The sequence below is a fragment of the Heterocephalus glaber genome, unplaced genomic scaffold, assembly GCF_053883595.1.
Source record: "Heterocephalus glaber isolate CG9 unplaced genomic scaffold, H.glaber_assembly_v1.0 deba00000122, whole genome shotgun sequence".
NCBI lineage: Eukaryota > Metazoa > Chordata > Mammalia > Rodentia > Bathyergidae > Heterocephalus > Heterocephalus glaber.
In genome coordinates this window covers 3,321,274-3,337,711 of record NW_028258138.1, presented here as the reverse complement: position 1 = coordinate 3,337,711, position 16,438 = coordinate 3,321,274, and the positions used below count along the sequence as shown (strand labels likewise).

The 16,438-nt window shown below is 53.0% G+C and overlaps 1 protein-coding gene across 3 annotated transcripts in view; it reads left to right on the top strand.

Moving 5' to 3' along the window:
- Positions 1-11,864, top strand: part of Prdm15 (PR/SET domain 15) — a 38,173-nt gene extending 26,309 nt beyond the window's left edge. For all 3 annotated transcript variants that reach the window (XM_013071363.3, XM_087211406.1, XM_087211405.1), the window contains 6 exons: positions 2,160-2,291; positions 4,380-4,463; positions 4,686-4,861; positions 5,982-6,062; positions 7,712-7,924; positions 8,707-11,864. In XM_013071363.3, the coding sequence (XP_012926817.1) occupies positions 2,160-2,291; positions 4,380-4,463; positions 4,686-4,861; positions 5,982-6,062; positions 7,712-7,924; positions 8,707-9,183 (1,163 nt within the window). In that variant the 3' untranslated portion in view covers positions 9,184-11,864. The remainder of the gene's footprint in view (positions 1-2,159; positions 2,292-4,379; positions 4,464-4,685; positions 4,862-5,981; positions 6,063-7,711; positions 7,925-8,706) is intronic.
- Positions 11,865-16,438: the final 4,574 nt, after the last annotated feature.

Genomic DNA, 16,438 nt, shown 5'->3' with positions numbered 1-16,438 from the left:
TGGTAAATGGGGGACACATTGAACCAGACCTAGTATAGAGAACCTTACCATTTATACCCAGTTCTGTTTATTTCAAAGCTGTTCCCAGGGCTTTTTTGAAAAAGGGTGGCTGGGGTGGCTCACACCTGTGATCCCAGCACTCTGGAGGCAGAGCCAGGAGGATCACAAGTTTGAACCCAGCCTGGGAAACTTGGTGAGACCCTGTCTCAAAATTTTTTAAAAGGCTTGGGATGTAGCTCAGTAAAGAGGCCCTGGATTGAATCCCCAGTGCTGCAAAAAACAAAACAAAAACAAAAACAGGAAGACACATCACTGTCATAAACGTGAGGACGTTTGTGTGGGGAGGGGCGGGTGTGCTCTCACTGGGACCGCAGAGCATACAGTTAGAGAGGCAGCAACAGGGTCCCCCAAGGTGGACAGAGCTGATGGTGTGTTGACCACCCCCAATTCACAAACCCAAAACCTGAAATTCTCCAAAATCAGAAACTTTGAGCCCTGAACTGAGGTTTCAGAATTTTCTGATTTTGAAGCAATTTACACTTCAGATTTTCAGCTTGGGGATGCTTAGCCATCAGGTCTGGGCAAATATTCCAAAATTTGAAAAACTCCCCAGTGTGAAACACTACCGGCCCCGAGCACTCTGGGTTAGGGGTGCTCAGCCCCGCTTGCGGTGTGGAGACTAGCCTGGGGTGAGCTGGCAGCCTCTTTGTGTTAGGCAGCCCGAGACATGGAGGGAGGGATGAGTCTCATGCACACTGGCACCTTGGCCCAAGACACCCGCCCATGTTCCCTGTTTAGGAATGCCACCCTGGCCCTGCCCAGCATGCTGCTCTCCCCACCTAGAAGGAGCCCCCGAGGCTCAGTGCTGGGTACACGTCAGAGCTCAGGGGTTTGTTGAATGAATAAATGAAAACCAGGAGAGGCGAGTAGCTGTGAAAACAGTGTGGGTGTGGGGCCGCACTGGCCACACCGGTGTCCCACGGGCGCCCACGGGCAGAGAGGGGTCCTGGGAGTGAGAGCCTGGACCTGGAGGACCTCCCAGCCTGTCTTTTCTGTCCCAGAGTGAGGCGGAGCGTGGCTCTTGACTCCGAAGATTGTGTGTGGGAGACGGGATTGAACCCAAGACCCCTGTGCTGAGCTGAGCTACATCCCCAGCCCTTCTTCACTGTTTATTTCCAGACAGGGTCTCGTTACGTCGCTAAGCTGCTTAGTCTGGCAGGATCTTTCTGCCTCAGCCTCCCAGTGCGCTGGGATTATCGCTGTGCGGCGTGAAGCCTGCTGCTGGCTGTCTGCCGGTGCGGGCGCCAGGCTCCCCCTGCTGGCCCTAAGTGGCAATTCCGCCTCCCGTCCTCGGGCTCCCGGTTTCAGAATTCTGGGTTCCGGCCGCTGGCCACCCAGCCGCAGGCCCGGCCCCTCCCGCAGCTCCTTCCAGGGTGAGGCGGCAGCAGGGCCCCTCAGCCTGGCCTCCGCTGGGTCCTCCAGGCCACTGAGCGTGTCTCAGCCTGTGCCGGGCCGCGTCCTGTCTCCCCCAGCTCCTGGCCTGGACCGCCTATCCCTCCACTTCCCCAGCTCAGGCCTCGTCCCAGGGACACTCTCGTCACCTCAGTCCCCAAGGCTCTGGCTCATTTCAGCTCCTCACAGCTGGCAGCATTAGCCGGGTGTGGAGGTATGCACCTCTCATCCCAGCACTCTGGAGGCTGAGGCAGGAGGATCCCACGGCAAGTTGGAGGCCAGCCTGGGCTGCGTAGTGAGAGCCCTGTCTCAATAAGCAACCAAGATTAGCGACATTACATTTTTTTTGTGTGTGTGTACTGGGGATCGAACTCGGGTCTTTGCGCCTGCGTAGGAGGCAGTGAAACCCACTGAGCTAAATCCCTGGCCCAGCAACATTAAAGTAAAAGCAGCTCAGAAGCCACTCCTGAAACTACGAACCTCGTAGGGTCCTCACCATGATTGGCACGTGTCACCCAGTGTTGCGGGACCTGCATGGCCCTACAGCCTCCTGTCATCCATCAGACGGGACCACAGTGGGAAGACGCGGGAGTCAGCAGTGCCCCGTCCCCCCCCCGCCCCCCCCGGACCTCGAGGGGGCTCTGGCCTCCGTCCAGGGGGGTGTCCATCGCCAGGGGCCGGGCCCACCGAGCCGCTTCTGTCCCCAGGCATGAAGACCAAGCATGCGCTGCGCCATCACATGAAGCTGCACAAGGGCATCAAGGAGTACGAGTGCAAGGAGTGCCACCGCAAGTTCGCGCAGAAGGTCAACATGCTGAAGCACTACAAGCGGCACACGGGTGAGCGCCTGCGCGGGCCCCAGCCCGCATGGCCCCAGCCCGGGGCCAGGCTCCGCCTCTCCCGTCGCTTCAGACCGCTGGCCCGTCCTGACGATGACCTGTTCTGCCCGCGCTCAGTGCAGTGAAGCGCACGGGTCTGTGTGAGGGGTCGGGTCCAAAACGTGACCGCCGAGCGTGTCCTCGGGTCCTCTCCCAGCACAGGTGCCCCCTCCACTCAGCTGATTTGCGCCCAGAGCGCCAGGCGGGTCTGAGTTCGCCCGGCCTAGGTCGGCCTTCCCTGTTTCCGAGGGGCCCTCCCACCTGGGCTGTCCCCGCCCGGGTGTCCCTGGCCCTCGCGCACTGGCTTGGACGGCTTTCGTTTCTGGGATCAGGGTTTTGCCCTTGGTCCAAGTGTGGGTTCTTTTGTCTGTCTGGTTTTCGGTACTGGAGATTGAACTCAGGACCTTGCGCTTGTGAGGCAGGCACAGCGCCGTGAGCTACGTCCCTGGCCCAGCCCGTGTGCATTTATGTCGCGCTGCTGTTGCACCCTGGCATGTCTTCAAGTGGAGCGGGTCTGGCCTCCACTTTGTTCTTTTCGGTCCAGATTGCTTGGCCTGTTCTGTGTGTTTGGTGCCGGCCGCGTGGACTTCGGGCTGTGAAGAGCGATGTGGTGTGGCGAGGGGCGGCCGGAGCTGTGAGCTGCTTTAGGCAGTGTGGACATGTCAGCCACGTTAGTCTCCCCCACGCCCAGGGCCCCTCCGCGTTTTTTGGTGTCTCCTTCCGTGTTTTGAATGTAATTTTCTCTGCTTCCCGGTTAAATGCATTCCTAGGTATTTGGTTTGGCTTTGCATTTGTATCCATTAGGAATAGGATCACGTTCGTGATTTCCTTCTCGGCCAGTGTTTCTTTTAAGTTTTTGAGACAGGGTCTCGCTGAGTCACTGAGGTGTCCATGGGGCCCTCGAACTTGCTGCCCTCCTGCCTCAGCCTCCCAGCATGCTGGGATCACAAGTTCGCTCGACTGTGCCAACATTGTATGTTGATTTCCTATCCTGCAACTTTAGCAAATTGCTCAGTCTTCACAGTGTGCAGGAGGAGTCACTGGGTTCCTCTGCGCCTGGGAACAGGGGATCCGCACCCAGGACGTGGCGTCCTCTTGCCCGGCTTTTCTCTCTCTCGCCTGCTGGCCTGCACTGAGTGAGCGCGGTGGGCGTGCACGGCCTCCCCTCGGCTGGATCTCGAGGGAGCCTGCAGCCCCAGCTCAGCGTGCTGGCCGGCCGTGGGCCCGTCCCCCAGCCCTGAGGTATGCAGGAAGGGCCTCCCAAGCCTGAGCAGCCGGGCTCTGTGTTGGGTTTGGAACACGGCCTCTGGTGGGCTGAGCCACGTGATCCCACCCGCCCCTGCGGCCCTCGCACTCCAAGACCCAGGTCCCAGGTGAGGAACTGGCCCTGTGTCCCCGGATGGACGGACGGATGGACGAGGCCGGGCCATGCACGTGACCTTGCTGTGCTGCCAGGAGTGGAAGTGCAGCGTGGCCAGGACGCGTCCCCTCGATGCCCTGAGTTCACGTCCCCCAGGCAGGTCCAGGCTCTCATCCATCAGCTCTGCCCCCTGCCCCACCTTTGCTGTCTGAGGCCTCTTGTCCGGGCTGAGTCGGGTGTGGACAGGTGGACATGCACGCCGACCCTGGTCCTTGCTCCTGGGATGCGGGATCTGCTCACACCGCATTCTCAGCCTTCCACCCTCCTTACGCTTGGATGGGAGCTGGCCCTGCAGGGAGGAGGCTTTTCAAGTCAGTTTTCTGGGTGGGCTGGGGATGCACACGAGGGTGGAGTGTGTGTCTGTGTATCATCTTCTGGCCACTCCTCTTCCCCTCCCCTGGAGGTTACCAGAGATAAGACATGTTTACTGTGTAGGTAAAACACTTATGCCAGGTGTAGGGCTGCATGGCTGTTAGGAGGGTCGCTGCAAGTTCAAGGTGGTTTGGGCTACACAGTGAGTTCAAGGCCAGCCTGGACTAGGTAGGAGACCCTGTCTTGATAAGATTAAAAAAAAAAGAAAACTAAAATGCTTATGAAACACATGAGACTCAACATGCCCTTTCCCGCAGGGATTAAGGATTTCATGTGTGAGTTGTGTGGAAAGACTTTCAGCGAGAGGAACACGATGGAGACGCACAAGCTCATCCACACAGGTAGGGGCGTGCGCGGCCTGGAGCCTCGAGCCCCTCCCTCAGGTGTCCGTGTGACAGTGCTTGCCCACGGGTCTGGGCCACGCTTGTCATGGGCCCAACCTGGTGCACGAGGTCCTGGGGAGGGGGCAGAGCCGGCTCATGTGGGGGGGAAGGACCGTGGGCCCGGGCCGACCTGCCACCCTCGTCCGTCTGTCTGTCCCTCCTGTGTCTGCGCCCTCACAGTGGGCAAGCAGTGGACATGCTCCGTGTGCGACAAGAAGTATGTGACGGAGTACATGCTGCAGAAGCACGTGCAACTCACGCACGACAAGGTGGAGGCGCAGAGCTGCCAGCTATGCGGGACCAAGGTGTCGACCCGCGCCTCCATGAGCCGCCACATGCGACGCAAGCACCCCGAGGTGAGTTGGCCCAGCTCCGCCTCCCCTTCGCCTGTGGGGGAAGCCAATGCACACTTGGAGGGGCTGAGGCAGGAAGGCTGCAGCTTCTAGCCCAGCTGAGGCAACTTAGCCCCTTAGCGTCAAGGTCAAAGTTAAAAGACTTGGAGGCCCTGGGTTCAGTCCCCAGCACTGCACACAAAAAGTCAGGGACATCAATAATGGACTGCACTGGAAAGAAGGAAAGGTGGGCGGCAGCTCATCCCTGGAGGGGAGGTGTCTGAGCGCAAGGGCAGGGAGCGAGAGGGCTGTGAGCGGAGGGGCCTTGGGTCCGCCCGCAGTCGCTCAGGGCTTCTGTGCGTCAAGGAAACAAGCCAGGAGCGGGCTGAGAGCCCCTGCTTGCCCTTACCTCAGCTGCCTGCGGGCCGCACTGCTGCATTGCAAATGGCAGCCGCTGGGGACCTGCAGGAGCCTCCACGGCTCTGATCTTCCTGTATTGAAAGCCAGAGTGAGTGTAAATCCGAAGCAGCAGTCGCCTTTGTCTCTTTTAAAGAAGCCCCATCCCCAGGCCATTTCTACTTTTGTTAGCTGAGCAAAAATTAGTCTGGTGTGGTGGTGCCCGCCTATAACCCAGCATTCAGGAGGCTGAGGCAGGAGGGTCCCTCTGGGTTCAAGGCCAGCCTGGCTACACAGTGAGCAGCTGCTGGGATGCGGAACCTGGAAGACAGGTGTTTGCAGCTCCCTGGTCTGGCCTGGCTGTCCCTCGAGAGTCCACTCCCCTGCCACGTGACTGTGACATGTGCACAGGGAAGGGCAGGCCTGGGTGCCTCGGGCAGGACCCTGAGCTGGCCGGAGGCAGAAGTCACAGGGTGAGTGCTGCAGCCAGGGACACCTCCTTGCCCTGAGGGAGGGAAGGCCGGGCAGGGCAACGAAAGGGAACCTTGCCCACAGCTGAGGCTACTGCGAGTCAGGTGCTGTGCTGCTCTCCTGTCCCGGCCTTGCTGGGGAGCGACGGGCGCCCGAGTCAGCTGCCCAGGCCACAGCAGAGGAGGAGCCGTCCCCACGTGGACAGGGGCTGGGAGACTGGAAGCCAGGGTGTGGGGCCAGGGGTCCCCTCTGTCCTCTCACCGCCCGCTGCCCTCAGGTGCTGGCCGTGAGGATCGATGACCTGGACCACCTCCCCGAGACGACCACCATCGACGCCTCGTCCATTGGCATCGTGCAGGTGAGCGCAGGCCGTGCCTGGGGCCCCACCCGCCTGTGCTGTCCGGGGACCCTGCCTGGGTCGGCCTCCTGCAGGCCGTCCGGGCAGCTAGCGCGTCCGTGCGGTGTGGAGTGTGCACTCCGGGTGCCAGCTTTGTGCTGCAGGGTGGTCCCTCACAAGCTCAGCTCCACCCCAGGTCCTGAGCCCAGCACGGCTGCGTCAGATGGCCTCAGGCCGGGCCGCCGGGCCAGTCCTGGTTTTCATCCATTGGTGTCTGCAGCACAGAATGAGCACATCCCCATGGGGAGCTGGTGCTGCATCCCAGGTCTCCAGGCTCCTGCCCTCTCTGTCCCCTTCCCCGGGAAAGGGTCTTTTTCATTAGAAAAAGCACCGGCGAGGCAGCGTTGCCAGGGTGGCTGGGCCCGAGCAAGCATGTGGCCGTCCAGGCCCAGCCCTTGGACCCGCAAGCCGTTTCTGCAGAGGGTCCCACTTCACTGTCCCAAAAGGAGATGTCTAGGGCATTTGTGGTCAGAACCACCGAAATCCAAACCTGCTTTCTCATGAATTAGTTTCAGCCTTGGGGGAAGAAAGATTGGATTGGAAAGCATTTTCCTTGTTCCCAGGGCAGAAACATTTCCCTTTTCCCTGTGGCCTTAAAAACTAGCTTTTATCCCAGACCTCTGGAAGGCTGAGGCAGGAGGAATCACAGTCTGAGCTCAGCCTGGGCACTCTAGTGACACGGTGAGGCCCTGACTCAAAACTTTTTAAAGGGCTGGGGTTGATTGCTGGTAGGAGTGCAGGCTGGTGCAGCCACTGTGGAAATCAGTGTGCAGATACTTCAAAGAACTAGGGCTGGAGGTCCCATTTGACCCAGCTATCCCCCTGCTGGGGATCTTCCCAAAAGAATTAAAAGAATCATACGACAGTGATGTATGTGCACCCATGTTTATAGCGGCACAGTTTGTAATAGCTAAAGCTTGGAAACAGCCCAAGTGCCCATCAACTGGAGACTGGATAAAGAAGATGTGGTTTTTTAATAAAATGGAGTACTACTCAGCCATAAAGAACCAGAAACTAGAGACATTTACAGCTAAATGCATGAACATTGAGGCCATCCTCTTAGGTGAAATAAATAGGACACACGTGTAAATACCGAATAGTTTCTCTAGTGTGAGAAACAAAGTGTAAATAAGGATTAAAATGATTAAAATGAATAACTGATAATTTGAAATAGGAAAATTTCCAAAGGGGTAGGGGAGGTGGGAGGGGAAGGGGAAAGGAAAGAAGGGAAAGGAAAAATTATGAGAAAAGAAAAAAATGGAAACAAAGTCTTTGTAAATAGGGAAGGGTGGAGGGGTGAAGGGTGCACAGGGAATGGGGGAAAAATAAGAACCAAGGTACATGATGTACAGGTACAAGCACCCAGTGATAAATGTAAACGTATTGTATACCTAACATGTACCAATAAAAGAAGTTAAGAATAAAAATAAATAAATAAATAAAATGGCTGGGTTTGTGGCTCAGTGGGAAGGCCCCACATTCGCTCCCCAGAACCTCCAACACACACACTGGTCTTTAAAGATGTTTACATTTGAGCACAAATTGTAGCCGGCCCCTCCCGCCTCCCAAGGCTGGAGGACCTGACGGGGCTGAAACCTATCTCCCCCCAGCCCGAGTTGAGCGTGGAGCAGGAGGAGCTGGCGGAAGGGAAGCACGTGAAAGCTGCCAAGCGCAGCCACAAGCGGAAGCAGAAGCCCGAGGAGGACGCTGGCGGGCCGGCACCCGAGGAAGCCGCCGCCTTCAGCGAATACTCGGAGAAGGAGCCCGAGTTCCCGGGCAGCGCGGCTGACGAGACCAGCTCGGCCGTGCAGAGCATCCAGCAGGTCGGTGCAGGCAGGCGTGGGGTCCCCACCGCAGGGCGCCAGCCTTCCCGCCTGGTGGGTGCCAGGGCTCTGTGGGTGGAATCAGCACTTGGGTCCCAGTTTTCATAGAAGCCCTGCCCTGGCCCACGTGCAGTTGCTAATAGCAACGGGAGGTCCTTTGGCTGCAGTTGGGGACATCCTGGAGGGTCCCTGCGGAGTGTGTCCCTGCAGTGCAGATGGGCAGCCCTGGCACTGGTGGTCACGCAGGGACAGCTGGAGCCGCCCACCCCAGGGACCTGCAGGGAGGGTTCCCGTGAAGCCAGCACTGTGCTCAGCTTCTTCACTTCAGTCAGGCCACGCATCTTCCTCAGTCTGTCTAACTGCGGCCCTCTGTTCCTCTTGGGGTGCTGATGTTGCCTGCAGAAATCCTCGCTTACATGGCCCAAGTCGTCCTGCTTCTGTTCCCTTAGCTGCCGGCCCGGCAGGCACGTTGGCCGTGTGCAGCAGGCTCCTTTCCCAGCAGCCGGGAGCTTAGAGGAGGGTAGAGAAGAGGCCACTTCCCGTCGCCTTCCGGCTTGGTTTTCTTGTCTTTGTAGCCAGCGAAACTCAGCCAATCCTCCATCCTGCCCCATTGCCTCCGAGAGTCTTATTTCTAGCGTGTTAGCTTGTCTGGGAAGGCTGACTCAGTTTCCTCTTTCCCCGAAGATGCCTGCCTCTCTGGCCTCACCCCGGGGCACAGTCGCCCCAGCAGAGTCCACGCCCCCTTCAGCAGAACCGGCTCACGCTCTTGCTGTCTCTTCCAGGTGGTGGTGACTCTGGGCGACCCCAGCGTGACCGCCCCGTCCAGCTCCGTCGGCCTGACCAACATCACTGTGACGCCTATCACCACTGCGGCCGGGACTCAGTTTACCAACCTGCAGCCAGTGGCTGTGGGGCACCTCACCACCCCTGAACGCCAGCTCCAGCTGGACAACTCCATCCTGACCGTGACCTTCGACACCGTCAGCGGATCCGCCATGCTGCACAACCGGCCCAGCGAGGTCCAGATCCACCCCCAGCCCGAGGCCTCGAGTCCGCAGTCTGTGGCACATTTCATCAACCTGACCACACTGGTCAACTCCATCACGCCCCTGGGGAACCAGCTGGGCGAGCAGCACCCGCTCACGTGGCGGGCTGTGCCCCAGACGGACGTGCTGCCCCCGGCGCAGACCCCTGCACCCCCACAGCCGTCAGCACCACCCCAGGCCCCGGCGGAGCAGCCGCAGATGTACAGCTACTGAGCCGCTGTGATCCCTCAGGGCCCCAGGCTCTGGCTTGATGGCTGGATTCCAAATCGCTGCATCCTAGGGAGGTCGGCCAGCTTTGCAGAACCATCTCCACACCCAGCCCGGCGCAGCAGGCCAGAGTTCGGAACCCCATCCCATCCCGGATCTGTCTTAGCAGGTGGCACGGCCAACCTGGGGCCACAGCCCAGCCCAGCACAGAGCTCGGGGCCTGGACGTGGGGAGAGAAGCAGGATCCCGAATTGGGCGCCGCTCCGGGAGGAACACAGGGGTCTCGTTGTTTCCTTTAGAGCTCAGTTCTTGCTTAGAACCCAGCTGAGTCCTCCCGGTAGCACCGCAGTGGGCAGCTCACACTGCAGCCGAATTTTAGCACGAGCAGATCGAAACTAAAGGAACTTCCGCTCTGTCTGGAATATGAGCTGGGTCCGGTTTGTAGAACACCTGCGGCCATAGGTGAGACGCAGTGTGAGAATGCGACACACATGGGCCAGGGTCCTGCAAGGCCACCAAGGCAGGCAGAAGAGGCGCCTTGGGGTGTTCGCCAACTGATTCCAGTAGCTTCCCCTTCTCTTTTCACTGGATTTCCAGCCCCTGTGTGGCCAGCGTGTTCTAAGTGTGTCTGACATGACCGAGTCCTTTGCGCTGTGGCTCAGCGTAGCTGCTGGCCGAGCTGCGGAAGGACCGGGCCCTGGGCTCCACAGGGCCTCTCAGGTTCCCTGCCACCACATGTATTTACTGTGGCTGAGCTCAGCTGCAGCCCTGGACTGAAGCACAGGGAGGAAACCCGTGTTTTCTTCCCCTGTGAGCCTTAGTTCCAAAGGTCGATGTGTTCGAAGAAAACCAGTTTCCTCTTGAGTATGGACACGGTGGGCTCTTCCCAGGGAGAAGCCAGGGTCTTCCGAATGCCGAAGCAGGACCGGGGATGTAGCTCAGTGGTTCTGCCGCCTGCCTCGCAAGCACAAGGACCCGAGTTCGATCCCCAGTACTAAAAAAAAAAAAAAACAGTGCAGAAGCAGGCGAAGGTCAGCTCAGCAGCGGAAACATGGAAGGAGGACACGGCGGGACACGCCACCACACGTGTGTGCCATGTGTCCCTGACACTGAGGCGGAAGGAAGTGCAGCTGGATTATTCTGGTCCCTCTGATGCTAACCAGACTGAGAGGATGCACTTGCTGTTATGTCCTTGGTCACCTTCGTCCCCAAGCTTCCGTTACCAGTGCCATCCTGAAGACATGGCGAATGAGCAGCAGAGCCGTGTGTGGTAAGGAACTTCTGTGATCCAGCACTTGGGAGGCTGATGCCAGAGAGTCGCCTTGAGTTCAAGGCCAGCTTGGGGCTGCATAGTGAGATCCTGTCTGAAAATGCACCGGGAAGCGAGTGAGCCGGCTGCGGTACCATGAGGAGGGGTCGGAGCCACACAAAACGTGCCTGCTTCAGCGCTTCCAGCAGCAAGCTGTTGAGGACGGACCGGAACTGGTGGGCAACCCGTGCTGTTGGGCAGTGGGCCCGGCCCGCAGAGGCTGCACCATGACAGCCTCTCCGAGTCCGCATGTGCCTCTCCGCTCTGCGGGACTCAGTGGGCGACCTTTCTGCTTTTTAATTTATACTTATTTTTATGTTATTTATGTATATAATTAGCTGCTTCCTGCATTGTAGTTTCACAGCCTACTCAGGCTAGGGCTGATGTATTTTCCAAAATATCGTCTCTTCTCTCCAGACTAAGAAGTCCTGGCGGGGATCTGGGGATCCGAGATGTTTCTTAGACTCCGACAGTTTCCCTTTGCTTCTGCAGAAACTGCAGGCATCGACCTAGAGGAGAAGCCAGACAGGCCTGGGCTCTCGCTGAAACCTCACCCGCATTCCCCGTTTACTCCCCTTCCCTCTGAGACACAGCCCTGCTAGGGCTCACTTTTATTTTTTTACAGAAGTCGTTTTTGTGCCTAGAGCAAGGCCATGTCCGATGTTTTCGAAGAACCTAATTGAGGTTGGGGTCCCCACGTGCTGCCTCCGTCTGCTTACACTCAGGAGAGTTGAGTTCTCCCGGGCCCCTGTGGACGCACAGGACTCCCTGGGGGAGGCAGGCAAGGTGGTCTTCTTATAGCAGGTGCTACGATGTGCATATGAGAAACTCAGTACCACTCAGCCCACCCAGCCTCGAAGTCTGCATACAGCACTGTTCGCTGGTGGATGGGGTGTTGCTCTCCTGACAGAAGAGGCACCTGGACAGAGGGGAGCCGGGCCACTCCTCCACCCACGCCAGTGTCCAGGGCTTGATCCAGGCTGGATGGATGGATTCCTGAAGGGGGAATCGATCTACTGCGTGGCCAGCATGTGCCGCGACTCGGCCTCGGTTATTAATTGGTAAATCTCGAGGTTCTCGGCCAGCCCGTGGACTGGTGTGACGCGCGGGTGTGCAGGTGGCATGGGGCAGCTACGGGGCTCCGGCGGGCGAAGTGTTGTCTCAGGGAAATGCTGTGTGCCAAGCACCTCCCTGTGACCCACGTGAAGCCGCCCTGGGCACTCCACGGGGAGGCAGGTCCTGTGCACCTTTCGCGGCTCCTCAGTCCCTGTCCAGAGGCTGCGGCGCCTGTGACCTCCTGTAGGGTCTCGAAGGGCATTCAGGTGTGTTTCCTGTCACATCGTCTGTGTAACGGTAAATAAAAGGTGCTGTACCTTCAGTTGCTGCTCTGTGCTCAGCCCACCCTGTGGGAAGTGGATGTGCTTGTTAGATGAGTCATGATCGATGAATTCAGTAAAGATTTTAATTTTAAAACCCTAGTACAGTAAAGACGCATTGCCATGAATCCCCGCAGAATCCTCCCCTGGCTCTGAACGCGCTCCTCCCACCGTCCTGGCCTCTTCCTGCAGCGGCTCTGGAGCCCTCTCTCCCGAGTGTCTTTAGCTGCACTGTCCTGAATGTTTCCCTGTCATGGTCATTTCGACTTTGGGAAGAGCTGGAAGTCGTGTGGTGCCAGATCCACTGACTAAGGTGGATGAGGACACAGCATCAGGTTTTTTTGTTTTAGGTGGTGACTGATTTTTTCACCTTTATTGAAATTCTAGGCCATTTCCACTTTTAAGAGTAGGGCGTGATGAGTCTGTTAATTTTCAAAACATTTCCTTTAAAACATCAGATTAATAAATTCTTATGAGCTATCAACATGATTCAACAAGTTTTTCAAGTCCCCAGTGTGGCAGAGCCTAGTGTGTAGTAACCACCCTGCTGAATTCAAATCCTGGCTCTGCCGCAGGATGAGCAGCCTTGAGCAGTGCTGTCTGGATCCCTGGACATCACCCATCATTCATCTGTCCACACACTGTTTATTTATTTACTTAATTGTTTACAGGGTGCCAAAGTCATAGTACTGAGCAAAGCAGGCCGACTTTGTAGAGGTAGAAATAGTAATACCTGGGCCGAGGATTTAGCTCAGTGGTTTTGCCACCTGCTGTGCAAGCGCGAGGACCCAAGTTCAATCCCTGGTACCAAAAAGAAAAAAGAAAAAAATAGTAATATCTTATTTGTAGAATTCTATAAATTAAATGGAATCAAGCACGTAATACATATGGAAGTCAATTAGTGACAACTATTATCCAGCACCTACCACACTGCCTACCACATGTAATCTCAATCCATATTTACTTTCATTTATTATTTTTTTCCTTAAACTCTTTTATTGGTACGTTAGGTATACAATACGTTAACATTTATCATTGGGTGCTTGTACCTGTACATCATGTATCTTGGTTCTTATTTTTTCCCCATTACTTGTTCGCCCTTCCCTATTTACATAGACTTTGTTTCCATTTTTTCTTTCTCATAATTTTTCCTTTCCCTTCTTTCCTTTCCCCTTCCCCTCCCACCACCCCTACACCTTTGGACCTTTTCTTCCTATTTCGAATTATCAATTACTCATTTTAATCATTTTCATCCTTATCTACACTTTCAGTTTCTCACTCTAGAGAAACTATTTGGACACATGTGTGTCCTATTTCACTTAAGAGGATGGCCTCAATATGTATCCACTTAGCTGTAAATGTCTCTAGTTTCTGGTTCTTTATGGCTGAGTAGTACTCCATTTTATAAAAAAACCACATCTTCTTTATCCAGTCTCCAGTTGATGGGCACTTGGGCTGCTTCCAAGCTTTCGCTATTACAAACTGTGCCGCTATAAACATGGGTGCACATATATTGCTGTGGTATGATTCTTTGAATTCTTTTGGGAAGATATCCAGCAGGGGGATAGCTGGGTCAAATGGGACCTCTAGTCCTAGTTCTTTGAGGTATCTCCACACTGATTTTCACAGTGGTTGCACCAGTCTGCACTCCCACCAGCAGTGGAGAAGGGTTCCTTTCTCCCCACACCCCCGCCAGCATTTGTTATTGGTTGATTTCTTGATAGCAGCCACTCTTTCTGGGATGAGGTGGAATCTCAGTGTTGTTTTCATCTGCATCTCTCGAAAGACCACTGATGTTGAACATTTTTTTCATATATTTATTTGCTGCTTTTACTTCTTTGTCTGAGAAATGTCTGTTCATTTCAGATGCCCAATTTTGGATTGGGTCTTTGAATTTGGGGGTATGATTTTTTTCAGTTCATTATATATTCTAGACAGTAGTCCTTTGTCTGAGACACAGCTGCTAAAAATTTTTTCCCACATTGTAGGTTGTCTCTTAGCTCTGTTGGTGGTTTCTCTTGCAGTGCAGAAGCTTTTTAATAAGATGAGATCCCAGTTGTTGATTCTTTCTGCTAGTTCCCGTGCTGCTGAGGTTTTGTTCATGAAGTCTTTTCCTATGCCAATGTCTTCAAGAGTTCTACTTAAAAAAAAAAAAAAGAGTTCTACCTAACTTATCTTCCAGCAAGTTTAGTGTTTCTGTCTTACTATTTAGGTCTTTAATCCACTTCGATCTTAGTTTAGTGCATAGTGATAGATATGGGTCTAGATTTTTTTTATATGCGTCGTTTTAATCTTTGGCAGGTCAAAATCCAGTTTTTCCAACACCGTTTATTAAATAGGCTATCTTTCCTCTAATGAGGGTGGTTGGCTCCTTTGTCAAAGATGAGGTGGCTGAGTATGTCTGGAGTTGTTTCTGCATCTTCTAATCTATTCCACTGATCCTCTGGTCAGTTTCTTTGCCAGTACCGTGCTGTTTTTATCCCAGTAGCTTTGTAGCATAGTTTCAAGTTGGGGATTGTGATACCCCCTTGCCATGTCTCTGTTGCCTAGAATTGCTTTTGCTATTGTAGGTCCCTTCTGGTTCCAAATGAATTTTTTGATTGTTTTCTCTAGTTCTGTGAAGTATATTGTTGGAATTTCAATCTGCATTGCATTAAACCTCTATAGCTGTTTTGGAAGTATGGCCATTTTCACTATATTGGTTCTCCCTACCCAGGAACAAGGGATGTCTTTCCATTTTCGTATATCCTCCTCGATCTCCTTTTTCAGAGTGCTGTAGTTTTCAGTGTAGAGGTCTTTTGCTTCCTTTGTTAGATTGATTCCTAGATATTTCATTTTTTTGGATGCTATTGTAAAAGGAATTGTTTCCCTAGTTTCTCTCTCAGTGAGTCTGTTATTTGTGTTTAAGAAGGCTATTGTTTTTTGAGTGCTGACCTAATATCCAGCTACTCTACTGAATCTGTCAATTAAGTCTAGAAGTCTTTTGACTGAGCTTTTTGGGTCTTCTATGTAAAGTGTCACATCATCAGCAAATAATGACAGTTTAACTTCTTCCTTTCCTATCTTTATTCCTTTTATTTCTCTTTTCTAATTGCTGTGGCTAATGTTTCCAGAACAATAGTGAACAGGAGTGGTGATAGTGGGCATCCTTGTCTTGTTCCTGATTTTAGCATGAAAGTTTTCAGTTTTTGACCATTTAGTATGATGTTGGCTGTTGGTTTTTCATAGATAGCCTTAATCAGGTTGAGATAAAGACCTTCTATTCCAATTTTTTGTAGGGTTTTTATCATGAATGGGTGTTGGATTTTGTCAAATGCCTTTTCTGCACTTACTGAGATGATCATATGGCTTTTGTCCTTGGCTCTGTTAATATAGTGTATTACATTCATTGATTTATGTATGTTGAACCATCCTTGCATCCCTGGGATAAATCCGACTTGGTCAGGGTGTATGATCTTCTTGATGACCCTCTATATTCTGTTTGCCAGTATCTTGTTGAGGATTTTTTGCATCTATGTTCATTAGGGAGATTGGCCTGTAGTTCTCTTTTTGGGTTGGGTCTTTCCCTGGTTTTGGGATCAAAGTAACACTTGCTTCCAGGAATGAATTTGGAAGCTTTGCTTCCCTTTCAATTTCCTTGATCAGTTTAAAGAGTAATGGTGGTAGTTCTTCTTTAAATGTCTTCTAGAATTCAGCAGTGAAGCCATCAGGACCTGGGCTTTTCTTTGTTGGTAAATTTTTTATTACATTTTCAATTTCACTCATTGTAATGGGTGTGTTTAGAATTTCTATATCTTCTTCATTTATCTTTGGCAATTCGTACGTATCTAGGAATCTATCCATTTCTTCTGTGTTTTCCATTTTATTAGAGTACAGGTTCTCAAAGTAGGTATTGATGATCCTCTGGATTTCTGCTGGATCTGTTGTGACTTCACCTTTTTTGTTCTTGATTACATGGATTTGAGCCTTTTCTTTCCTATTTTTGATAAGGTTGGCTAAAGATTTATCGATTTTATTTATTCTTTTGAAAAACCAACTCTTTGATTCATTGATTTTTTTGTATTGTTCTTTTAGTCTCCATTGCATTGATTTCTGCTCTGATCTTTATAATTTCCTCTCTTGTATGAGCTTTGGGTTTGTTATGCTTTTCTTTTTCTAGGAGCTTGAGGTTCTACATTAGGTTATTTATCTGAGTTCTCTTTGTTTTCATAATATGGGCATTCACTGCTATGAATTTCCCGGGTAGAACTGCTTTCATTGTGTCCCATAGATTCCTGTATGCTGTACTGACATTATCATTTACTTGTAGAAACTGTCTCATTTGTTCTTTAATCTCCTCTGTGACCCATTGGTTGTTCAGGAAGGTGTTATTTAATTTCCATGTGTTTGCGGGAGTTTTGCAGTTTCTTATGTCATTGATCTCCAATTTTATTGCACTATGGTCTGATAATATACAGAGGGTAACTTCAATTCTTTTACATTTACTTAGACATGTCCTGTGAGCTAGCATGTGGTCTATTTTGGAGAATGACCCATATGCAGCCAAAAAGAATGTGTATTCTGATTTTGTGGGGTG